The 25,949-nt window shown below is 45.9% G+C and overlaps 2 protein-coding genes across 3 annotated transcripts in view; one reads left to right on the forward strand and one right to left on the reverse strand.

Moving 5' to 3' along the window:
- The window catches only part of Spag1 (sperm associated antigen 1), a 65,443-nt gene extending 51,303 nt beyond the window's left edge, over positions 1–14,140 (forward strand). The window contains exons 14-19 of the mRNA XM_059252994.1: positions 62–222; positions 1,966–2,098; positions 4,338–4,464; positions 11,304–11,456; positions 12,861–13,229; positions 13,387–14,140. Coding sequence (XP_059108977.1) covers positions 62–222; positions 1,966–2,098; positions 4,338–4,464; positions 11,304–11,456; positions 12,861–13,229; positions 13,387–13,518 — 1,075 coding nt within the window. The 3' untranslated portion in view covers positions 13,519–14,140. The remainder of the gene's footprint in view (positions 1–61; positions 223–1,965; positions 2,099–4,337; positions 4,465–11,303; positions 11,457–12,860; positions 13,230–13,386) is intronic.
- A 7,730-nt stretch (positions 14,141–21,870) lies between these two features.
- The window catches only part of Rnf19a (ring finger protein 19A, RBR E3 ubiquitin protein ligase), a 45,093-nt gene continuing 41,014 nt past the window's right edge, over positions 21,871–25,949 (reverse strand). For both annotated transcript variants that reach the window (XM_059252990.1, XM_059252991.1), the window contains exons 9-10: positions 25,149–25,292; positions 21,871–24,020 (exon numbers count right to left, since the gene is read on the reverse strand). In XM_059252990.1, the coding sequence (XP_059108973.1) occupies positions 23,327–24,020; positions 25,149–25,292 (838 nt within the window). In that variant the 3' untranslated portion in view covers positions 21,871–23,326. The remainder of the gene's footprint in view (positions 24,021–25,148; positions 25,293–25,949) is intronic.

Raw genomic sequence — 25,949 nt, forward strand, 5'->3', positions numbered from 1 at the left:
AACCTTTAGTAAGATGAAGCACTAATTCCCTGATTGTATCAACAGTTCATTCTCTCTTTAGGATAACAAAACTCTTAATGGAGCTAGATGGACCAGGATGGCGGGAGAATCTGCCACCCGTCCCAGTTGTACCCACGTCTGACCCACTGCGAGTTTGGCATCCTGCTTCAGAGACCCCAGACCAAGAGCCACCTCCCAGTGGCTGCCCGCCCAGCATCACAGGTAGGGAGGACTACCCGTGTTTCCTCCAAATGCATCTTGAGCTACACATGTGAGTTCTGGGGTAAAGCAGAGGGGGCGGAGCCTGAACTGAGTTGTTTCTGTCTGTAACTCCAGTTCCAGGGATCTGACACCCTCCCGCAGACAAGCATGAAGGCAAAGCACAAATGCACACAAAACAAATGAATATTTTAAAAAACAGACTTGCCTGTAAGTAAGTCTGCAGTGCTTTTAAAAATAAAAAATGATTGATTCAGGGCAGGCTCGGTGCTCAGTGTGTAAACGGCCAACCTGAAGGCCTGAGTTCAGTCTGCAGAGTCCGTGCTGGAGGGGGAGCAGACTGCCCAAAACTGCCTCTGAACTCCATGTGCGTGCTGTGGCACAAGTCACACGCACACATCACACATACAAATGACAAATTCTCAAATGATAATACACAAATATGTAGTAGGGAAACTTGAGATGCTGGGTATTCATCAAATATTTATTGCATCTTTTGTTTTTAAAGATTTATTTATTTTATGTGTGTGTTGGCCTGGATGTACATATGTGTACCACATATGTGCCTGGGACCTGCAGAGGTCAGAAGAGGACATTGAATCCCCGGAAACTGGAGTTACAAATGGTTGTGAGCCACCACATGGGTGCTAGGAACTGAACTCAGGTCCTGTGCAAGACAGCAAGTGCTCTTAACCACTGAGCCATCTCTCCAGTCCCAGCTTTTAAGAACTGTGTGTATGTGTGAGTATGCATCTGTGAGTACAGGTGCTCACAGAGGTCTAAAACATCTGGCATGGTGCTGGGACTCGAACCCGGTCCTCTGCAAGTGCAGTAAGTGTCTTAATCACTGAGCCACTGCTCTAGCCCCAGCTTTGTGGGTTTTTCTTTCTTTCTTTTTTTTTTTTCCCACATAGTCCAGACTGACCTCTAATATGACAGGGAGCCACGGATAGCCCTGTGTGCTGAGCCTCCCAGACTGACCTCTAATATGACAGGGAGCCATGGATAACCCCAAGTGCTGAGCCCCCAGACTGACCTCTAATATGGTAGGGAGCCACAGATAACTCTGTATGCTGAGTCTCCCAGACTGACCTCTAATATGACAGGGAGCCACGGATAACCCCAAGTGCTGAGTCTCCCAGACTGACCTCTAATATGATAGGGAGCCACGGATAACCCCGAGTGCTGAGACTCTGCCTTCACCATCCAGGCGCTGGGATTGCAGGCGTGCACCACTCTGCCGGTTCACTTATGGTGTGTGGAGCCATTTCATGGACTTATTCTGCCATAATTCCAGCTTAATGAAATGTCTGAAGTACTGTTACCTAAGTGCTTTGCAATTACAGGACACTGTGGGGCTTGTGACTTCATGGAAGCAGTCATGTCTGAGACTGCCTCACGCCGTCTAGTTACTGGTGTCCTGGTGTACGGCTTGATTCTCTCCATGTCTCACACAGTCCTTGCTCCTGGCAGTGTCTCCAGAATTCCAATGGAGAGAAGAAAACATGCCAACATGTGTAACACATTGCTTGCATTTTATTCTCTAATTTGAAAGTAACAGTGTCATAATTATTCATTTATTCAGCAGCTTCTCCTCTTTAATTTTTTTATTCTGTATAGCTAGCTCCTCATGGTATGCAAGCATGTCACTTTGCAATGGAGGGTTTACTGATAACCGTTCTTAAGAGTTTATAGATGTACTTACAGGAATGTTTTCTCTATATGTTTATTTTATTGGTCCTATAGATGAAAAAATGTTTCAAGTCCTTAAAGAAGAAGGAAATCAACTTGTAAAGGACAAAAACTATAAAGGTGCCATTAGTAAATACAGCGAATGCTTAAAAATTAACAGCAAGGAGTGTGCCATATATACAAACAGGCAAGTTCTTTGTGGTATTCTGTAGGTCTTCTGAGAATAGTATTTATTATTTTAAAATAACTTTTGATAAATTAGCGTAATAAAATTCATTACTTGCCAGTTCTATGTAGTGCTTCTAGGTATCTGTACACGTTGTCTTGGGTGTTTCTGAAAGAGCTGGGCTGCAAGCGGTGGAGAGGGCTGGGAACAATGAAGGTCTGATGCACTCTGGCCCTGCACTGTCTGTCTGGCTAGGCTGCAGCAAGCTGGGCCTAAGCCCTGTCCAGTGTGGGAGCTGGGACATGGGGGGAGAGGTAGCCAGTGGCCTTCAGAATCTGTCTTATGGAGCTATGCCCTTGTCTTCTGAAGTGCTGAAGGAAGGGTAAGCCTTTTTTACAGCGTGTGGTAGGACGGGCAGGTTGTTCTAGAACCATCTTTACCACTGAGACACTTCAGGGATTTGATGGGAGTAGGGAGGGTATAGTAACCGGAAGAATAAAGGATCAGTTTTAAGCATTGTTCTAGCTATTTCATACAATTTAAAAACATTTTGAGAATTTCTTATGTGAGTACTGTATTTACATCATTTCAGCCCCTCCCCCCAAAGTCTTTTTTTTTTTTTTAATGTTTGTGTGTTTTGCCTGTATAGATGTCTGTGTACCATGTGCATGAGTGGTGGTACCTGTAGAGATCAGAAGAGGGTCCTTGATCTCATGGAACTAGAGTTGGAAATGGCTGTAAGCCACCATGTGGATGCTGCCACCAGACCAGATGCCCGGCAAGAGCAACATGTGCTCCTGACTGCTGCGGCAGTTCTCCAGCCCCTCAGATAAAATTCCTGACTAGCCTCTTATGGTGGCTTTGTGCACATTTCCCTCTGTGGCCACTGCTGGCCAGACACATTGTCACTAAATCCAATAGACAGTTTCTGCCCCTCTCCTTCAGCCTTTGCAGAGTGGGCAGGAATGTCTCTCTGGTTTCTTTGAAGACCCGTTTGCCCTTGGCTAGAGTGGCTCGGAGCTCATTGCCTGGTTCTCCTCTCTGCAGGCTTCCCATTGTCTGGTATCTTGCTGCTTGGAAGATCTGGATCCCTATTCTCTGCTTGTGCTCTAGACCAGCTCATCCAATTCTCCCATCTGTCAACACTCACCTCTTAGCCTTGTGCCTCCCTGGTCTGTTTTCTGAACTTCCCTTTGAAGAAGCTGATCCCTTTGGCCTTTCCTTCTCAAGCAGGCAGTAACCTTGGGTGGGTCCACCTCTCCTACTCTCCAGAGTGCCTGTCAATCCCCCTTAGCCCCGCCCCCACTGGTATCTCTGACAGGCTTGCAGCGCCCTCTGCAGCATCTCGGCCTTCTCTTCTTTCCTCTTGTGAGCGGATCACCATCTGTTACAGACATGCTTCTGCCAGGCTCAGGACAAAGCCCAGCGAACAGGCTCCTCTGTGATCGGCCTGTGCTGTCTCCCAACCCCACCCTCCATTCCAGCCACGCTTTTCCTAGTTCACCCTGGGAAGGCTGTGCCCAAGCTGCGTCCTGGGCCTCCCTCCGCTCCTGTCCCTTTTCTCTGTCCCTTATGCCTAGTGCCTTGGCAAGGTCACTTCCCCTTCATACCATATGCCTGCCTACCTCTATTCTGGTGAACATATCTTCGGGAAGTCTCTCTGATTGCTCTCCTCGCTCTGTCCCACAAGACCTGCTGTGGGTCTCAGCTGTGTGCTCCAGAGCCCTTTACAGATTTTATTAAGATGCTCATTTTGTTCTTTTCCACCGTGTGACATCCTCCTTTTGGGTCAGGGTGTGTTTTGTTCACAGCGGCCTCCCAGTGGTGTAATTTCATCCCCTGTGAGAGCATCATGCTGACTCCAGGTGTTATGCACCAGTTGAAGCAAACTGTGGCTAAAACAGACTTAAGGAGCTGGTTTTGATCCTTACTAGCTACTCTTTCTTGTTTTTCAAAATACTATAGGATGGTTTTTTTGTTTTTTGGTTTTTTTTTTACATTTTATCTTTTATTGTGCGTGTTTGTGTGTGTCTGGATGTATGTGGGTGTGTGCACATGAGTGCAGGGCTCAGAGCAGGTGTCAGATCCCCTGGAGCAGGAATATTAGGCAGTTATGAGCTACCCAGTATGGGTGCTGGGGACTGAACTTGGGTTCTCTGCAAGAGCAGCGAGTGCTTTTAAACACAGCCAACCTCCCCAGCCCCACGAGCTATCCAAATGCACTGATCAGCTTCCTTTGCCTTCCCTTGCATTGTGCCAGAGCCCTCTGTTACTTGAAGCTGGGCCAGTTTGAAGAGGCAAAGCTGGACTGTGACCAGGCGCTTCAGATAGACGGAGCGAATGTGAAAGCCTGTTACAGACTAGCGCTCGCCCAGAAAGGACTCGAGGTGAGGGCATCTCTGTCTCTGTGTGTCAATCTCATCCCTGACCTGATGGAGTGGTTTCAAATGTAAATGTCAGGATCATGAATTCACGATAAGACTGAATCCTGGTGTACACCGACCTGCTCAGAAGCCTCGGAATAGACTTCCAGCTTTCACCCTTATCTCTAATGTGGACCGGGTAGTTTCTGAGTTCCTGTCCAGCTCAGCTTCAGTCCACAGGGAGTGTTTCGGCTGTAGTTTTCAGCTCTACCTCCTAAGGCATCAGGGAATGTTCACTTTAAGGGAGATGGTATTGCTGCTGTGTTGTTGTGTAAATATAGGAAACGTTCAAAGAAAAAATAGTATGAAAGCAACAATGGAACTCAACCACTCGCAATGCCATTGGTTCCCCGCAAAGACTGCAGCTGGAAGTGAGGAGAGAGGAGCATCCTGATGGAGCACGGGCCGCTCAGTGGAAGCTGGGAGAGATGTAGCCAAGATCTAGAAGTTTCCAGTGGCCTGGGCCCTGACTGCAGAGGACATTCTTCTCATAACACATTGTGAAGAAAGAAGGCTGTATATAAAATGCTTTTCCTTATGCAAACTCTTTTTCCCCCTCTGTTTTTTAAAGACAGGGTGTCAAGTAGCCCAGGCTGGTCTCCCACTCCCTAGATGGCAGAGCCTGGCCCTGGAGTTTGTTTTCCTGTCTCCACCTCCCAGGTGCTGCTCTGCACAGAATTATGGGTCTCTGACTGTTCATGTGTAGGGAATAACATTACCAGAGACCTGTCCACAGAATGCATTTCCTGAAATGGATGGAGAGAGAAACATTACCAGGGATCCAGTCAGTGCAGAATACATTTCCTGAAATGTATTTTCTGGGGGAAGGGGACATAATTCAGACAGGGTTCACTCTAGTTCAGGGTAATCGAAACTCACTATATAACTAAGGCTAGCCTCAAGCTGGTGTTCCTCCTGCCTCAGCCTCCCAAATACTAGGAAGATAATTGGTCCATGATGGCTCCCACTGGATTCTTTTTTGTTTTGTTTTTGTTTTTTATTTTTCAAGACAGGGTTTCTCTCTATAGCCCTGGCTGTCCTGGAACTAGCTCTGTAGACCAGGCTGTCCTTGAACTGAAGAGTTCACCTGCCTCTGCCTTCTGAGTGCTGGAATTAAAGGCATGCACCACCACTACCCAGCTCCCACTGGACTCTTAAATGCCCCCTAGCCCCTATCCTCCTCCTCCTCCTCCTCCTCCTCCTCCTCCTCCTCCTCCTCCTCCTCTTCCTCCTCCTAATTCTTCTTTTCTTTTCCACCTCCTCCTCTTCCTCCTCCCCCTCTTCCTCCTCCTCCTCCTTCTCCTCCTCCTCCTCCTCTTCCTTCCTTCTTCTTCTCCCCGTGAATGTTGAAATTTCTCCTTGAGAGGACAGTCATCACCTTGGAATAGGAATCACCTAACATATCTCATTACGTTTTTCAGAACCCTCTCCAAATATGGCTACATTCTAATGTACTGTGAGTTAGAACTCCAACTATGAACTGGGGGAGGGAGGAGTCGGACCATAACAGCAGGTGAGGATAATTCAAGGTTATTTGAAGGTGAAATTGGTAGGACAAAGCAGTATAAAGTGTCTGGGGCGAGGGGGGTGCCTCCTAGGCCTCTGAGGTGATAGTGGAGAATAGCCAGGTTCGGAGCAGGGGGTTGTTTTGACCTGGTTGAGTATGAAAGTGCACTTTTAACTCCAAGCTTGTCACTGAATGGGAAATGTGGAGGTTTTATTGCATTGGATACCAAACAATAGCTGTCGGTGAGCACCAGATCATCAGACCTCTGTAGATCCTCTGTGAACACCAGATCATCAGACCTCTGTAGATCCCCTGTGAGCACCAGATCATCAGACCTCTGTAGATCCCCTGTGAGCACCAGATCATCAGACCTCTGTAGATCCCTCCTCCCCTGTGAGCACCAGATCATCAGACCTCTGTAGATCCTCCTCCTCTGTGAGCACCAGATCATCAGACCTCTGTAGATCCTCTGTGAGCACCAGATCATCAGACCTCTGTAGATCCTTCCTCCCCTGTGAGCACCAGATCATCAGACCTCTGTAGATCCTCCTCCTCTGTGAGCACCAGATCATCAGACCTCTGTAGATCCTCTGTGAGCACCAGATCATCAGACCTCTGTAGATCCCTCCTCCCCTGTGAGCACCAGATCATCAGACCTCTGTAGATCCCTCCTCCCCTGTGAGCACCAGATCATCAGACCTCTGTAGATCCCTCCTCCTCTGTGAGCACTGGCCATCAGACTTCTCTAACTCTTGCTCCCTCTCAGTCTACATAGAACAGGCCTGTGCTTCCAGCAGCCAGGACTTCCAGCAGCTCTTGGGGGTGGGGTGGGCGGGAGGGGTGGGGATGGGGTGGGGGTGCATACTAATCTGTGAGCCCACATAAAGATTTCCTAGATGGTACGTGGCACCCAAAATTCAGGAGACGCCTTCAACTCTGACTGAGCACTGAGCTTTGGGCCAATGGCTTTGAGACAGTGACTCATGCACTCTGTAGGGCCACACCTAGAGCAGGTAGCTCTTGCTGGCCTCTCCTGCTGATTGAAGGTCAGAAGCTCTGTGTAAAAAGCACTGGAATTTTATACTTCCTTGGAGTGAATCTCAGCAATGTCTATGATGATGCAGACAGATGATATCCAGCTGGAGCAGCTCTCTTTGGATTATGCCCTCACAGCTTGTTTTTCCCGCTAGGTTCTGGCAGCTTATCTGTTCAGCAGGTTGAGGTCCATGCTAAGTAAACTTAATGTCAGGCTCTTCAGTGGCTGAGACTTTGTAAGATGTGTCAGCACATGGCTTGGACCCAGGTGCTCAGGACTGTATGGTGTAGCGCGAGGCCCACCTCAGGAGTCAGGTTCTCAGCCTGAACCTCCATGCTGAAAGCTGCCCAGAGCTTGTTCTAAACTGTCTTTAGATGTGGGTATGTGCCAGTTCTTTGCAAGAAGAGATATCTGCATGTTGGGCTTATTTATCTTCCTGAGAGCTGATTACATGCTAGCTGCAGTTGGTTAGATTTAAGACATGGTTCCCGACTTAAGTTTCTTGCAGTAGCAGTGTGCGAGGCCCAGACACCACAACGAGCAGCACCTTGTATGTAGTACTTCAACAGTTTAATAGTGAGCACTACTATAACATGTGGTTCTACTGGATCCTTGAAGTACACATGTATGTTGGTGTGTGCCACGACACAGATATGGTCAGAGGTGGCTTGATGGACTCAGCTCTCTCCTTCCACCTTTATGTGGGTTCCAGGCACCCAATCAGGTCATCAGGTTTGTGTAGCACACACATGCTTTTACCCACAGCCACCTCACCAGCCCTGTGTTGTATCTTTTTAAAAATTGTTTCATTACATTTTTGTTTATTGGGGTGTGTGTGCATACCACCATGTACAAGTGGAGGTCGGAGGATCACCTATGGCTTCTCTTCTTCAACCATGTGGGTCCTGGGGATCAAACTCAGGGAGTCAGTCTTGACAGCAAGCACCTTTACCCATGATCCATCTCACCAGGCCAATTGTATCCTCCTAAAACGTGTTGTGAGCTTTTAGCAGCTCAGGAAAAAAATCTCCATTTCCCTCCTCCTTTCCCTCCCTCCCCCACCTCCCTCCCTCTCTCTCTCTCTCTGTACATGTCAGTGCACACATGTGAGGTCAGAGGGCAACCTCCATTGTCTTCAGCTTCTCCATGTTTGAAACAGGGTTTCTTATTCACCACTGTGCACAGCAGGCTACTGGACCACAAGTATCTTCCTGTTGCCCCCCCCCCCCCCGTAGGAATGTTCTGGGGGACCTGAACTTATGTCCCCTGCTTTCCCTGGCGGTCAGCATTCTTGCCAGAGTCAGCTCTTGGTGGCAGCGTGCTCTCCAGTGGCCCCTCCCCCCAGCTGCTTCTCTGACAACCGTCACCTCAAGCCTTGCTTCCCTTTATTGCAACAGGACAGCTCGGCGGTATTGCAAGTTGTTTCTTCTATTGTTTCCTCTGATAGGATCTCAGGTCCCGTAGGGACAAGTCCCAAGGCTTCCTGTCACTGCACTCCATCTCCTAACAGGGACTGTTCAGTGACTCCTGTGGACCAGGTGGCCCTACATCCCGCCTCATCTGCTGTTCATCCTGCTGGGCTGCCCCTCACCCTGCTGCCTGTTTGCCTAGTCAGTGCTTTCTGATTTCTCCCCACTCCTGCAACCAGACAGACCGATCTTCAGGCAGACTCTTGAATGGGTGAAAAGCCTGTGTGAGTGATGTCCGCTTCCTAGTCTAGGTTCCCAGATTCGTTGTTCTCAGACCTTGACATTGGGCTGCCCTGGCTTATCACCCAGCTCTGGGCATGACTGCCATGGTCTTCTCAATGATTTTTGTTTATATCTGTTTCATCCCTTTTGAGATGGGGACAGTCATTTGTCGATGGGGCTAGGAGAGTAAATTACAGTTTGGCATGGTCTTGGTAAGTCTGTGACCTTCACCGTTTCACACCTTGCCCTCCGGCTGTGTTCCTGACCTCTTGCCTGTGGTCCCCATCTAGGACATCATAATGTAAATGTCATGCCCATTCTCCCCTGGTTCTGTTGGAGCACTCCAATGGTGGAACATGGACATGTGTTAAGAGTTCGCACCCCAGCTTTAGGGTTTGGTCTGAGACATGCCACTCTTCTCTAGTCATTGTGGGAGGAAGAAGGGACCAGTGTTACAGCTGGTCTCCCAGGAGTACCATGCAACCACTAATTCAGGAGACTCCATTCAGCCTCCAGTGCATGCTGCCATGATGCATCTCAAGTACTTAAGAGAGTGATGATTCTCCACCTCACAACTGGGCTTAATTAAACATGGCTCTAGGCTGTAGTTCTAGAACTCTGCTGAAATAGCACATTTTGTCTCTGCAAGTAGAGTTTCTCTTCTACCTCTCCAACTTATGTTGTGACTCTAAAATGAGATTAAAATCCAATGCTGGCCAATTTCCAACTGGGAACTGTTGTGCCCTGGGCGTGAGACCCCTGAAGAGACCACCAGAGACAGGAACTCACCGAAATGCAAAAGCAAGGTTTATTGAAGCAGTTCAAGCCGGTGCAGCAGGGACCTCGTCAAGCCATCCAACACCGTAGAGGCTGGAGGAGGTGCCCGCCCCTCTGCAAGCTCAGTTTTAAAAGGCAAAAACCATAAGGTTACATTATTTAGGGGTGCTAGTACAGGTACAATTCTGATTGGCTGGAGTTTTAGGGGCTTTCCAGAACTTCTGTGTTATCTTACTTTGTAGTTTTAACCGGTTGTTTGTCAAACTTTATAGATTACCTCCAGCATTGGGGCATTCTATGGTTAATCAATTGCTACCAGATAGTCCTTCAAACATCCTGACTTTGTACTTTTGACCATTGGGGCATTCTATGGTTAATTAGTTGTTACCAGATGACTCTTCAAACATCCTGACTTTGTCCTGGGACCTATGTCAGCAGCTCTGAGAATTTTGAAATTCAGGCCTGTTTCAAGCTGGGGTGAGGGGCTTGCTTGAAATGGGGGTGCTTTGGTTCTTCAGAAACAACTTTGCAGGGCTTTATAGAACAAGATGATTAGAAAAGCTTCACCCTGTGGTGCCTGTTATGGGTCCACTCACTCATTCATTCCTTGCTGCAGCCTTGAGAAAGCATTTTTTGCTGGGAAGCTCATCATGCTTTGTTGCTCAGGGGCTTTTGGACTTCTGGGCTCAAACCATTCTCTGGCCTCCAGAGTAGTTAGGGCTAGGGCTGTGCACCATACCTCACATGGGATCTCAGGCCTCACTAGCAGGGACTATGATGGTTAATATTTGTCATCAGTTTGGTTAGATTTAGCATTACCATGTGTGCTGGCTGGTTTTGTGTGTCAACTTGACACAAGCTAGAGTCTTCAGAGAGGAAGCAGCCTCAGTTGAGGAAATGCCTCCCTGAGATCAAGCTCTAAGGCATTTTCTCAATTAGTGATCAAGGAGGGAGGGCCCAGCCCATGGTGGGTGGTGCCATCCCTGGGCTGCTGGTCCTGGGTTCTATAAGAAAGCAGGCTGAGCAAGCCATGGGAAGCAAGCCAGTGAGCAGCACCTCTCCATGGCCTCTGCATCAGCTCTTACCTCCAGGTTCCTGCCCTCTTTGAGTTCCTGTCCTGCCTTCCTTCAGTGATGAACAGCTATGCTGAAGTGTAAGCCTAATAAACCCTTTCCTCCCCAACTTGCTTTTTGGTCATGGTGTTTCATCCCAGCAATAGAAACCCCAGCTAAGACACCAGGGGAAACGTCTCTGGGTGTGTGAAGGAAATCTAGATTAGGATAAGGAGGGAAGAGCCGCTCTAAATTTGGGTGGTAGCATTTCATGGACTGTGTGTTTGGACTGAATGAGAAAGCAAGCTGAGCACAGACACTTGTCTCTCTGTGCTTCCTGAGTGTGGATGCACGTGACAGCTGTCCCTGCCCCCCTGTCACACCTTCCCTGGCATGACGACTGTGCCCTTGAACTGTGAGCCAAAATAAACCCTTCCGGCAAAAAGAAAAGTTATTTGGGGGCTAATCAGTTCACCCATTTCTTTTATTCATTCAGCAGATGGGTGTCTACTGTGCTTAGAACAGAAGGTTATTACAACACAGAATGGGCCCCGGCTGGCTAACTGTCCTTTCCACCACAGTGGAGGTTTGCTGTAGTACGGTGTGCCCATCTGTCTCACAGCAGACTCATCCACACCCACTGTGTGAAAGTCACTGACGGAAGCCATTGTACACACTGTCATCCAGGCTAGCCCAATAGCCTTGACTTACGCAAACCATCCTGTCATCACATTTTTCAGAATTGCCAGGAAAGCTTAGCTGACCCCAGTCAGCACCCAGACACGGGTGAGGCAAAGATGGAACTGCAAGAGGCAACCAGGCACCTTGACGCTAAGGACGGTGCAGCGCCTCCCAGCAACGGGAGGGAGAGGAAGAGAATCGAAGTCCAAGAGGTATTTGTATTTCAGACTCTGAAAGCACTCTGCTGAGATCTGATATGGATCCCAAGGTTATCGTCCTGTGAGTTCTACAGGATCTTTTCCTTTTTATTCTGATTGTCAATGAAAATTTGAGCCAGTTGTGAAGACAGAGTTTGCCTTTTGATATACAATTAGCCACCATGTTTCTCAGCGTGGGCCATGGATAGTGGGAGTCTGTATGGCAGGGAAGTTCTTGTTTTTTTTTGGGTTTTTTTTTTTTTGGTTTTTCGAGACAGGGTTTCTCTGTGTAGCTTTGCGCCTTTCCTGGAACTCACTTGGTAGTCCAGGCTGGCCTCGAACTCACAGAGATCCGCCTGGCTCTGCCTCCCGAGTGCTGGGATTAAAGGCGTGCGCCACCACCGCCCGGCGAAGTTCTTGTTTTAACTGTTAGCTCTGCGGATTGTGCCCTGGGAGCCCGAGGCCATAGGCTTCTCCTGGAGTAGACACGTGGAGATGACGGGCTCCCCCTCAGCCGTGCAAACCACTCCTGGTGGGGACGTTCCCAAGCTGACGTACTGCTGTTGTTTTGTTTTGGTCGCTCTGTAGACCAGGCTGGCCTTGAACTCAGATCTGCCTGCCTCTGAGTGCTGGGATCAAAGGTGTGCACAATCACTCCTGGCCCATCTCTCTCTCTCTCTCTTTTTAACTCTTCGATAGTATGGCTTCTCCAAGAGAGCCCGGGCATCATCGCTACCTCTGTGACTCCTAGAAAGCCACATTATTTGCTTTGCCATTAATGAAGAATGTCAGGACACAAACTCCTGTACATCCATAAATGCTAATATCTATTTATGATCTGACATTTCTAATAAGAGGCAGCAAGTGAGGATCTATGACTTTTTCCCCTTTCTTGCTTAAGCAAGAAAAAACTTTTAAGAGAAATGAAAAATGTAGGCTCACTTCACTAAATATAAGGAAATGAAAATGAATGTAAAATTAATCATAAAAATAAAAAACTGATAGAAGCCTTCAGTTTGTTTTTAGTGTAGAACAGAGTTTTTAAACTTCTAAGAATATTTTTATACCCTAACTTCTTCTTAAAGAAATTATGTATCTTATAATGTATTAATTTTTTTTTTTTTATTTTTAGCCTTGTGGTAGTGGCACACACCTTTAATCCTAGCACTCGGAAGACAGAAGCAAGTAGATCTCTGAGTTTGAGGCCAGCCTGGTCTACACAGTGAGTTCCAGGACAGCCAGGGCTACAGTGAAACACTGTCTCCAAAAAAAAAAAAAAAATCTGAAAATAAAAAAAAAAATTATTTTCACTTAGAACTTGACTACTGAAATGTTGTATGTGGTCTCAGTTCACAGTAACTTGTGATATGTGTGGCTGGTATTCAGTGTCATGACTTGGTATCATTTTCTATTGTGAAGGTTAACGAAAGCAGTGATGAGGAGTATGAGAGGCCTGCAGAGGCCCCTGCCGCCTCCCTGCCCGCCAAGGAGGGAGCTGGAGCTGGAGCGTCTGTAGAACGCTCTGGAAAACTTGCGGTCTCCAAGCCCAGGAACGCCTATGAGTTCGGACAGGTCCTAAACACTATCTGCACGGAGAAAGACGCAGAGGCCTGTGCGCACCTGTTGGCCCTCACTGCACCCAGAGATCTGCCAGGGTTGCTAAGTAACAAACTGGAAGGGGACATGTTGCTCCTCCTCCTTCAGTCACTCAAGAGTCACCTTGTGGCTGAGGACCCCTCGCTGGTGTACGAGCATCTCCTGTATCTGAGCCGAGCAGAGAGGTTTGAGGTAAGCAGCAGCTCTCCTGGGACGAGCCCGGGGCTCCGGGGGGACGAGCCCGGGGCTTCGGGGGGACGAGCCTGGGGCTCCGGGGGACGAGCCCGGGGCTTGGGCTCTGTAGCTTTGAAAGTGTTGCTTGTGCTCACAGGACTGTCCCCTTTTCCAGATGACCCTGACACTAATTAACAAAGGCCAAAAGGAGCAGATGGCGCAGCTGCTTGACAGCCTGTCCCAGGCCCGGGCCGAGCGTTTCTCTGCCGAGGATGTGCAGGCCCTAAGAAGGCAGTACCTGCTTTAAGGTGGGGATGCTGACTTCCCGACGTCCGAGCCAGCATGGCGGCAGAGTCCCACGGGTAAAGCTACACCCAGAAGGACCCTGTTGGACTGTTGGACATTGTACTTATTTTTATATCCAGAATATATATATTCCACAATCTGGTTTTTATTTGTTGTAAATATTATCTTCTTTAGACAACACCTTTATATTTAATAACTATATTCAGAACTTGGCAAATTACATTCTAATTTATAGTACATATTTTCTTTTGATGGTATACCAGTAAAAAACTTAAATTACATTTCTTTGCCTGGGCAGTTCCTTCAGATTTGATAGGAATGAATGTCTTTAGTTCTTTAAAAGTAGATGTTAACAGTGATGATTCTATCACTTTCTATCCCACTGAGATATGCACAAAACCCATGTGAGAGTAGTGGCTTGTTGTCAGTTGAGATGAAATACAACACATGTCTATAAGATCATTATTAGTTTATTAATTTAGAGCCACAAGGAACTTATTTTTTCTAATATGAAAACAAACATTGCCTAATAAAAAGAAAAATTGCCAAAATTCCAATCATTTTTTACTATGTGACTTTCCTTATATATATGACCTGTAAGCAATAAAACTGCATGAAACAAATTCAGCCTTCATTTACATTGGAATTGCCACCCTGTCCCTTATTTCCCAAACACTCAGATGTCCCCACCCAAGTTTTTGTTTTCTGTTTTATTGAGTATGTATTTATTCCTTTACTGTAAAAAGTAAAGTGAAAAGGTCACTGGACTCTCCTTTTTCCTTTGAAAAGATGCATTTCTTTATTTAGTGTGTGTGCTGAGTGTCTGCATATGCACCTCATGGAGGCTACAGAGGCCATCGGAGAGCACTGGACCCTCCGGACTGGAGTCCGAGATGACGTGAGGCTCCTGGGCTGTGAGTCTTCTGCAAAAACGGCCATCTCACCAGCCTCAGCGTTCAGGTCTTAGTTGGTGTATTGTCGTTTACTTCTGTATTCCACGGGCATTCTTTTTCAGGAGTTATTTGTTCATTTGAAAGTTAAAGTGAAAGATTAACATTTTCATACCCTTTTTTTTTTTTTTTTTTACAATTAGAGTATTTAATACTCATCACAGATAAATGGTACCCTTCAAACTCTGCTGATTTTTCCCCCCTCAAACGGTTCTCTCCTTTGTTTTTACTTGAGAACCTAATTGATTGTAATTGATTGATTGTAATTGGTTCTCTAGTCCTTAAATACATGTTTCTCCTTCTTAAGTTTTTATAACAGTAGATGATGGGTCATTATATATACATACATGATGGCAGTCTCTTAAGATTGTATCATCTATTGAGGTCATATAACAGCTTGTTCAAGTACACCCTGCTGTTCACATACACACTAATCACCTTATGATGTATTTCTCCGAATATGTCCTCATCAGGGATGGATGACAATTGCTTTCATCCATGTTATTGGAAGAGGATAAGAACATCACTGCCTTGAATGCCGTGCACATGCTATTATATAGGAATACTCTTCAGGAGAAACACAACCAGACAAGCTGCTGATGCTGGCACTCTGGCGCCCCCTCCTGGGACACAGTCCTGTAACAGCTGGCAGGTGCCGCTGTACACCTTCCCAACACACCACAAGCAGGTCTGGACCAGGATGCTGAGTGCCAGTTGTTGGAGCTAGAAGGCTCCTTTCCAAGGTTAGAGCAGAGACGTCTCTGAGGGGAGAAACTCTAACCCATACTTGGAGTGCCTGCATAGTCATGTGGGAACCAGAGCATCTGAAGGGTTGAGAAGGACCTAGAGGTAGCTCCTGTAGCCCCCAGACGGCTAGAACACATGGCCAACCCATGGCTCAGAAGCTACATGTGTAGTAACTAATATAGAAGGGACCTAAACTATTTGTGACCCTCAGAATAAAGCACCTATGGTGATAACCCTAAATAAGCTGATGATTAATTTGGAAAAAAAAAAACCCAAACAAAAAACCAAAACCAACCAACCAAAAACAATGATATCAAATATAAGGCTCTCTAGTAGAAAAACAGAAGTGTCAATGGAGTGTTCAAGGGACCCAGGGGCTAAAAAGGACAATGGTATAAAATCTAAGTTCTGAAATCGACTCCAGTCCATAAGAAAGAGCAGAGAGGATAAAGTGCTTTGGTACAGACTCCTCAGTGTCACATGCAACACAAACAGCCCATCACTGCCACCACATCTGTGCCACTGTGGCAGGAAGGAGCTGGACAAGACCCTGGCAAAGCAGCTTGACTATCTCTCCTCAGGGTTTTAATAGTGCCTAAAGTCAAGTTTTTTGTTTGTTTGTTTTTGTTTTTCGAGACAGGGTTTCTCTGTGCAGTTTTGGAGCCTGTCCTGGATCTCACTCTGGAGACCAGGCTGGCCTTGAACTCACAGAGATCCGCCTGGCTCTGCCTCCCGAGTGCTGGGATTACAGGTGTACGCCACTGCTGCCTGGCTAAAAGTCAAGTTTTAAAACTTTGCTCCATGCCATTTTGTCTCTTTTAGGTCAGTAGTTTTGTCTGTGTACTAGGAATGACTGTTTCCTACAACTGAGTGATGTGTTGGGAGCTTATTCGGTTGGCAAAGTTTCAGCCCCGAATAAGGTAAACCCTGAAAGGTTCAGCCTGTGCTGCACAGGAGTTTACTAGAACGCCACAACAAAACAGGCAGTCAAAAGTACTGGCTGGGGTCGAGGAGCTGGATTCTCACAGTGCTGATGAGAACAGGAGGTGGACTGCCAGTTTTCCAGAAACTTGAAACAACTACTTTTAGCCCAGTAATTCCCAAACCCAAGAAAACAAAATATATGTTCATATAAAAGCTCACAAAAATTCACAGGAACATAACTATAGTAAAAAACAGGTCCAACTGAAATGTCCACCACCCACTGCCAACTGTGGGAACAAATGTTACAGCCACACCAGAGGATGCTACCCAGCTGTAAGAGGAGTGATGGAGCTGTACTGCTGGACGAGGCTTGGAATCAAAGCTACAGGAGGCAAATTTCATGAGTCTGCACATAAGAAATGTCCACATGCCCAAATCGGAAACCGAAGGCAAGTCTGTGGTGGGCAGGAACTAAGAGAAGGCAAGGGGAACCGATGATGGGGGTGAAAATGGTCCGGAGTTAGAGATAATGGTTGTACAAACCTTTCAATAGAGTAAAACTACTGAATCGAACACTTTAAAAGGTAGATTTCGTGGTATGGGAACTGTACCTCAATGTTCTAAAAAATGAGAGAAAAAAACAAAAGCAAAGGAGAGATACATAGATAGACAGACGGACAGATAGGAGAGAGGGGGGAGAGGAAAGATGGGGAGAGAGAGGGGGAGAGAGACAGAGACAGAGAGAGCGAGCTGCCTAGGTAGTTGAAAATGAGGTAAACCCCAAGGTCCTCTGACCAATTCTAAAAGGCCAACAGTTTGAGCTTTTTGGGAATTTACTGAGATGAATAAGAGCTAAGGAAAGTAGGCGGGTAAATACCTGTGATTAAAAACAGGGTAGGATGTCCATGCTCCGTTCCTATTTCTCACTGTATCGGTGGCTGAAGTCAGCACAACAGGCCAAATGCCAAACGTGTTAACAAAAGGCGTCCAGACTAGAGAGGAGGAAGGGAAGCTGTATTTTCAGACACAATTATCTACAGAGAAAATCTTAAAGTATCTGTAATAAACAGGTATAGATAGGACTATGTTGTATGGGTGAAAAATCAATACATGAAAATCAATGGTATGTTTGAAACAATAAAAAACCGAGGCTCACAGGGAAGGGCGTAGTGGTGGCGCATGCCTTTAATCTCAGCACTGGAGGGAGAGCCAAGCGGATCTCTATGATTTGGAGGCCAGCCTGGGCTACAGAGCAAATCCCAGGCCAGTCAAAGCTACATAGTGAGACCCTATCTCAAAAAACACCAATACATAAATAAAAACAAAAACTAAGACTGTAAGTACAATGTAAGGCTAGGGAAGACTTTGCTCATGGCCAGGTCTGAACGTTATAGTCAAAACACACTGCCAAGACATCTAATATATGCAACACCCACAAAACTCAATAAATAGCAAGGCATGACTGCCTGTGAATGGGAACTTGGGCAGCTATACTTGGGAGGCTATAAAGATTTTTTTTTTTTTTTTTTTTTTTGGTTTTTCAAGACAGGGTTTCTCTGTGTAGTTTTGCGCCTTTCCTGGAACTCACTTGGTAGCCCAGGCTGGCCTCGAACTCACAGAGATCCGCCTGGCTCTGCCTCTCGAGTGCTGGGATTAAAGGTGTGCACCCACCACCACCTGTCCGCTATAAAGGTTTTTAAATAAAAACATTCACGGAGCTGGAGATACGGCTCAGAGGTTAAGAGCACCGACTGCTCTTCCAGAGGTCCTGAGTTCAATTCCCAGCACCCACATGGTGGCTCATAACCATCTGTAATGAGAGCTGGCACCCTCTTCTGTATACATAATAAATAAACCTTAAAATATATATATAAAAACACAATTTATATGCCTATTTCCAGGAATCAGGAACTATTAGAATGAAAAGAATGAAATTCCTCAGAAACAAAATTATTCAAAAATCAGATATTTTTCTCTAGCATTAGTTATAAACAGGAAATGCCATTTTAAAAAGGTAATACTGTGGAACAGAGCAGTACCTGGAAACAAGATATGGAGGACATTCCAGACAGCTGCAGACTCTCTCAGAACAGATAGAACTTGACAGTCATTCTAAGCTGTTTGTGGAAATGTAGAATGCCAACAATAGCTGAAACATTTCAACAAAAACAAGACTTGCCTACCTATAGGACATCCACTTCAATTCCAAGGTTTACCTCTAAACGTCCCACTAACTGATCTTGTGGGTCAGTTTCTGCCTACAGGTTCTTCTTAACTTGGAAGTTAAGTTTTATTTACCAATGAACCAATGGCTGTGGACAGAGTGAAACTATTTTTGTCACTCAAGATTAACACTATGTGAACACTAACTCTTGGCAATGAAATTTACCTAAATGAGAGATATGTAAGACAAGGGCAATAAAAGAACCACATACATGAATAGATGAGTAAAGAGAAAGGCCAAATAATCCATGGGGCAAGATTTCTTATTTTGATCATGTCATGTAGGAATTTTTTTTTTTTTGAGACAAAGTTTCTCTGTGTAGTTTTGGTGCCTGTCCTAGGACTTGCTCTGTAGATCAGGCTGGCCTCGAACTCACCGAAATCCACCTGCCTCTGCCTCCCAAGTGCTGGGATTAAAGGCGTGAGCCACCACCACCCGGCTGTCATGTAGGAATTAAATGACAGCTTTTAACATAAACTTTAACCTTTAGTGATCTAAGTCTCTAACTAGTTAATAAACGATGTTAAGTTTTAGATATTTCTAAATTATTCCAATTTCCAGCACAAATAAGACTGGTAAATTATGAGCCAGGGAGTGGTAAGATCACTACCACAATCTTGAGCCAAATTTGAAGCAAGGTTGATTTTACTGGGGTGCACACAAGAGCTGTCCAGCAGACTGCCTTCCAAGTTGGGCTAAAGAGAACAGCCCAGGTCCATTTCTTGGGCCCCTTTTAAGAAGTAAAATCATGAGTATTTGCAAAGCAGGTTTGCAGAAGAGAGACAATGGAGCGATAAGGAAATACAGAAAAGTCTCAAAACAAAACAAAAAAACAAAACGAAACAAACCCCAAACCAACCAACCAAAACCCAAAAAAACTCACCATGTGGTTGCCATGTAAGGAGGGTGATTAGGGGAGCTAAGGAGGGCCAGGATGTCCTCAAAAATAAGTCAAGGTCATAGGTTAGGGCAGGTCAGGCTCCAGGAAACAGACTTAAAAGCAGCAACTCAGCTCTTACATAAATGGAAACTTGATTCAACTGTAACTCCAGTCCCAAGGGATGTGACACCCTCTTCCGGCCTGAGGGCGCTATATGAACATGGTACACAGACAAAACACTCCACTACACAAAATAATAAAATCACATAAACTATTTCAGTGAATGGGGGCTGGTTTTCACTTAAACTCCAGAGGAATCTGACTTGGTCCTTAATTTAACTGTCCTACATGAATTAATCCAAGTCTGGGCCTGCAGACAAAGGCACTTTTGAAGCTATCCCTGCAAGGTCTGGGTTATTGTCAAGATGAGCTTGAGTGTAATGGTTAACAATGTCAGTTAGACAATCTAGATTCTCCCAAGAGACAGGCTTCTGGGGATACTGTGAGGGATTATCTAGACGAGGATAACCAGTGTGAACCCACCTTCACTATGGATCTTCCCTGGGCTGGGGGCCAGGAATGAAAAGGGAGAAAGGAAGGGTGAGACCAAAATGGGAAAACACACCTCACAGGTTAAGAGTTCTGTCTGCAGTTAAGACAGTTAAGAAGAGTAAGTTCCTGGGCTAGAGAGATGGCTCAGTGGCTAAGGGGACTGGCTGCTCTTCCAGAGGACCCAGGTTCAATTCTCAGCACCCATGGCAGTTCACAACTGTCTTAAACTACAGTTCCAGGGGATCCGACACCCTCACACAGACATGAATGCTGACAAAACACCAAGGCACATGAAATTAAAAAAGGAAAGGACTAAGTTCTTGGGTGTCCTGTTTGTTTGACCCATCTGCACAAGACAGGCTTGAATATGTAGGTGGGAGGAAGTATGTCAGGACGTATGTACATGACTAGATGTAGAAGGGGAGGTTCACAGGTAGGAAATACGTCAGGATATGCATGCCTCTGGACCTGATGGGAAATGCACAACCTTATGGGGTTTGCCTTTATAAGCCTTGGCAAATGTGACTTGTCACCATTTCCTGGGAACCCTGGAATGCTCTGGCCAGTCCATCCACCTGGCCAGTATTTAATTAAAGCTTGGTTCAAATCTGGCTTTAAATTGTGGCAGTGGTCTTCTTCTTGCCAGTGGGATTAATAACAAGCTGAGCGGCAGCACTCATCACCTGCCTCTCCTGTGAGGAAATGTGACCAGCCGCCTCAAGCTCTGGCCACCAGGACTTTCCCGCCAGGAGGCGGCACTCTGGAGCTGCCTTAAATTACTTTTGTCAGGGGGCTTGTCCCAGCAACAAGACAACTAACTAGTAGAGGCTCCGCCAGAGGAGTGGCAAGACCGATGGGCACACTGGCGTCTCACACGACACTTTTGCTGTATTCCTTAAAAGATATCTGGCTTTCCCATTCATTCTTAACTTTTAGACTTCTGTAGAAATGTCGACGTATTCACAGAGATTAGGCTAAATAAAGGTTATAAAAGACTTCATAACCATTAGTGAGAATTTAAAAGTTCTGGGTTCATTTCCTACAATGGGACTTTACAGTGACAATCTATTCTACAACTCAACAAGAGGTCTCTTTGCTCAGATCAAATTCAACAAATCCTTTGTTGGGGTGGGGTGAAGGTCGTGTCAGACATCAGGTCCATTGCCTCAAGCATGCTAGGCCAGTGTTCTACAGCCGAGACCCATCCTTAGCTTCCAACTCACTGTTTTCATTTCTGGAGACGGGGTATCAATGAGTAACCCTGGGCTAGAGCTCACTATGTTCAAGGCTGGACTTGAACTTAGAGATCTTCCTGCTTCTGCCTCTAGGACAACACCACACCTGGCCTCAGTTCACTCATAAAATCATTTTTTTTTCCCCTGGGGTAAAGGTGGGAATCTGATACGGAGAAAAAGGTTTTTTTTTTTCCCCTGGGGTAAAGGTGGGAATCTGATACGGAGAAAAAGGTTGGTTTCTAATGCTGTTGGTTGAAAAGTTCGGCAAATATTTTCTTTTGGGTTGAGACCAGAATCATCTCAATGGCTTGTAATGTTGATGAATTTTGCTATATAGCAAATGTGATGGCTATCCTTGGTCGTCAACTTGACTACATCTGGAATTCATTTAAAACCCAAGCATTGAAACATTTGTGAGGGGTTATTCTTAATTAAGTTATTTGAAATGGGAAGACCCACTCTTAATCTGGATCTTCTGAGAGATCCACCTTTAATCTGGCCACACCAGCTGCCGGCAGTCTATATAAAGGACATGAAGAAGGAAGCTTTTGCCCTTTGCAGAAGTGAAGTCCTTTCCTTTACTGGCATTAGAGCCTGCTTCTCTGGTATATCCTGAAGAACTGCTGAGACATCCAGCCTCATGGACTGAACAGCTACTAGATTCTTGGGCTTTCTGTTGGTAGAGAGCCATTGTTGGACTAGCTGAATCACAGCCTGTAGGCCACAGTAAATCTCCTTTTCACATACATATTCACTTTATCAGTTCTGTCCCTCTAGAAAACGCCCACTAATACACCAAATGAGTATTTGTTCTTGTAAAAATTTCTGTGCACGCACCAAATTCATTAGTATTTACATTTATTTCATGTATGCTGTTTACACACTCATTATTGAACAAAACTGGAATGCAAACAAATGTACAAATACCATAATAAGCATTATCAAATAAAATAACCGGCACTAGTGTTATATAAGCGAGTTAATGGACGCAGTGAGGAAAACGACGGGGAAAGACTGCAGCCCGGGACATTTTCCTTTATCAAAAGAAAATGCTCAGTAGCACCATCATGGCAATACTTCAAAGCACCACCTAAGGTGGAGCATGGGAGTGCTGGGAGGTCAGTCTGCTGGCAGTCCCGTGGGAAGGGGGTAGTCCAGGCAGTGTTGTGGCCAGCTTCTGCTTGTGTCAGCTGAGCATCCTCCATAAACAAAAGCCAAAGGAAACAAAGCCATAGACCTTTTGTAGAAGCTTGGTGCAAGCTCTGCATTGCTTTGATTTCATGGTTCGAAAAGATAGGCATGTTAAAAATTGAGGTTATGTAACATTAAATTTACTAAAGCCTGAGTGTGTCTTTGGTAGGCGAATACTTTTTCAGCATAGTTAATAATCACATTCACGTTTATCTATTTCCTGTATTTTTCTATATAATCCAAGGTGACTAGAGAAGACATTATGGGAAATGATATAGCAAAATCCTCGAATAACTAGGCTTGTAAAACCCAGTCTCTCCCAAAGGCACCAGGAGTCAAAGGGCACTAACTCCCCTCAGTGAAGGTGACTTTTGTGGTATTGTATCCTAATGGGATTTCACTTTGTAGTTTTATGTCGTGGTTGTTGTGGTCAGTATACTTAATTACCTACTTTTACCTTTTTCTTCTAAAACGGCATCAAGAACAGATGAGCTATGTAACAGTACCAAGTATTTCTACTTCAAAGTTGTGCAAAAACTGCTACAATCTTGCTCAAGTGTCTAAGTATCCAATGGTTACAACGGGCTGCATGAAGCTTTGTCTCCACACTGCATGTGAAGAAACAAGGAAACGGAAGCTCAGCTAGAAGAGAAACGTGACGAAGAGCATCACACACCGAGTAACCTGCCGAGTTCCTCCACACACCATCCTTAGTGGTTTCAATAAAATGTCACTAACCACTCACCCCAAGCCTCCATTTTCCTAAGAATGCAGTAGAACAGCGTGAGGAGCGTCTGATTATAATGAAGCCAACTTCTACCTAAATACACAGGTGTGTGCATCAGCAGTGTTCTGTGACAAGAACACAAAACATGCCTTTTGCTTAAGTTATGATTCTCCTAATAATGCACTTTTAAAGCCTTCATTTCATAATTTGGTAATTAATATCCACATGAAACACAATGCTTTGCTGAACATACAAAATGTATTTGCATTATGATTATGAAACCTGGCTTTTGCTGGTAACTTAACCCTAACAGTCGCACACGGCTCAACCAGCCCCAAACAAGGCTGTTCAGTGGTTATTACTCTGCAGCATTATGGGCCTAAATCTCAGTCTGAACGGCAACTTTCAGGTCCACTGTCTGCTGTGGGTGGTTGTTATTTGTTTCTTTCAGTGCATCGCCAAAGCACAGATCCCCACTCGGCTTCACCCCGCTTCTGCCGGTGCCGAGCTCTTCCACACGATTTGGCTGCGGGCCTTCTGAACAGGAAGCAGTTTTGGAAAGCAGAGAACTGCCGCACTGATGGGGTGAATTCTCCAGACGGTCATTTTCCACCTCAGGAAGGGTGTTCACAGTCGCAAAGCGGGCGTGACAATCCGTGGAACCGTGACTACACGATGTTCTCATGCTTTCCAAGTCTGAACAGCTAAATTCGGAAAAATGACTAGAGTGGGAGTCGGCTACAGACGGCATACTGTCACTGAGGGACGGCGCCTCAAATTCACTCGAGTTCGTGCTCTGCTGCTCCAGCAACTGCGCATCCATGTCCTCTCTGGTCTCGTTGATCTTCATGTTCCCCTTTTTCCTCACTTTCCCACCTTTTGATTTTTTCCCTGCGGCAGCTTCTTTGGACCACTTGGCGGCACCAGCCTTCCCTTCGGGCAGTCCACCGGCCGGCGCTCCGCTGTGGCCCCGGGCAGCACCGCCGTCCTCCACGCTGCTGCTGCCGCTGTGGTGCCGGAACTTGAGCGGCTTAGACTCGATGTCCACTTGCACCTCCATGCTGTTCCCTTCTCTGCAAGGAGACAGACAAACATGAAACTGCTCTGGCTTCGCTTGGTTCTGGTCGGACGAGGGCGGAGGGGGGGCTTTCCTATGAAGTACCAAAGCCTCCTAAGAAGCTTCTGGAACGTCCCCGGGCAGGCTACTCTACTAACACAGATGAGGGCTGTCTTTAGCCAGGTGGCGGCGGTGGTGGAGCAGCCTTTGATCCCAGCACTCAGGAGGCAGAGGCAGGCGCATCTCTGTGAGTTCGAGGCCAGCCTGGGCTACAGAGCAAGATCCAGGACCGCCAGGACTACACAGAGAAACCCTGTCTGGAAAAAAAACCAAAACAAACAAAAAAGGCCTGTCTTTGTTCCTGTTTTTGTTTTTGTTTTTTTATATGCAGCGCTGGCTAACCTCACTATGTAAACAAGGCTGGCCTTGAACTCAGAGATCTGCTTGCCTCTGCCTCCCAAGTGTTGAGATTAAAGGCGTTCACTGTCATGAACAGCCCAAAAAGACTGTCTTAATGTTTCACTTTTTAAAAAAGATTTATTATTTTATGTGTATTTGTTTGTACCTGAGTGTATGTGTGAGCAGGTGCCAACAGAGGCCAGAAGAGGGCATCAGATGCCCAGAAACTGGAGTTCCAGGAGATGTGGGTGCAGAGCTGAACCCGGCCTTCTAGACCTGGAACAAGTACTCAGCTGCTGAGCCTTCTCTCCAGCCCCTTAAGGCTTCAAGTTTTAAGAGTAGTGGGGGCAGATCTCTGTGAATTCGAGGCCAGCCTGGGCTACAGAGTGAGTTCCAGGAAAGGCTCCAAAGCTACAGAGAAACCCTGTCTCAAAAAAAAAAAACAAAACAAAAAAAAAACACCCAGAAAAACAAAAAAGAAAAAAATAGTAGTGTTGCTTTTTGTTCTGGGCACGACCAGAACCATGACCTAACTTCAGAACACTTTTCACTATTTACCAACTCCAAACCTACATTACTTACAAGTCAGTGCCCGTTCTCCCTCTCCCCAGCACTTAGCAAGCACAGATGTACTTTCTACCCAGACAGAAAGGTTTGCCTCCTTTGAACACCTCACTGTTTTCTTGGAGACCTGCCCAGTGGGAGAGACAGTTCCCTCTAAAGGCTCACCAGCACCTCCTTTTACCTGTCCAGAGGGAGGTAGGAGTTCAGGATGGAGCCCGCCATTGCTCTGGTGCTGGCACTGTCACTCACTGTCCCCAGGCTCACTGTGCCGGACTCCCCACTGAGACTGTGCCGCTCCTTCTGGACATCTGCTTGCACCTCCAACCTTGAAGAGGAGGTACCACATCAACTCCAGTCATGTATAGTTCAGCAATCACAATACATATCGAAATTGTGGACACTAGCTTTTCAGTTCCCACTTATTTGATTATTCAGATTATACTGTGGTGTACTAAACAACATCAAAGAGAGATCAAGAGAATACTACCAAAAGGAAAAACAAAATAAAACAGATCTGAATTTAAAGACCTCCAGTATATTTTCACTAGGAATGAAGTCCTTTGTCATGTTTCAGTACAAACTACAAAGTCAAAATATATTAATCAATAAACATAATAGATCAATTAATAAACAGAAAATCCTCTATTAACTGGGTGTAGTGGCAAATGCCTTTAATCTCAGCACACAAGAGACAGAAGCAGGCTGGTCACTGTGAGTTTGAGGCTAGCCTGGCCTATATGGTAAGTTTTAGGCTAGCCAGTGCTACACCAGGGCTTCCGCTTGTACTCAAACTGCCAGTCACACCACCAACACTCCCTTCTCCTATGCTGGGGTTGTGCCTTGCTTCTGCTACTGATGTTGTATCTAGATGTAAAGTAATTCAAGAAATGAAGAAGAATGATTACTCATTTTCCTGCCTTAAACTCCTACGTGATTTCAGAAAGGACAGTAGATGACACAGAGTACAAATCACAGTCTATCT

This window comes from Peromyscus eremicus, unplaced genomic scaffold, assembly GCF_949786415.1.
Source record: "Peromyscus eremicus unplaced genomic scaffold, PerEre_H2_v1 PerEre#2#unplaced_722, whole genome shotgun sequence".
NCBI classification, from domain to species: Eukaryota; Metazoa; Chordata; class Mammalia; order Rodentia; family Cricetidae; genus Peromyscus; species Peromyscus eremicus.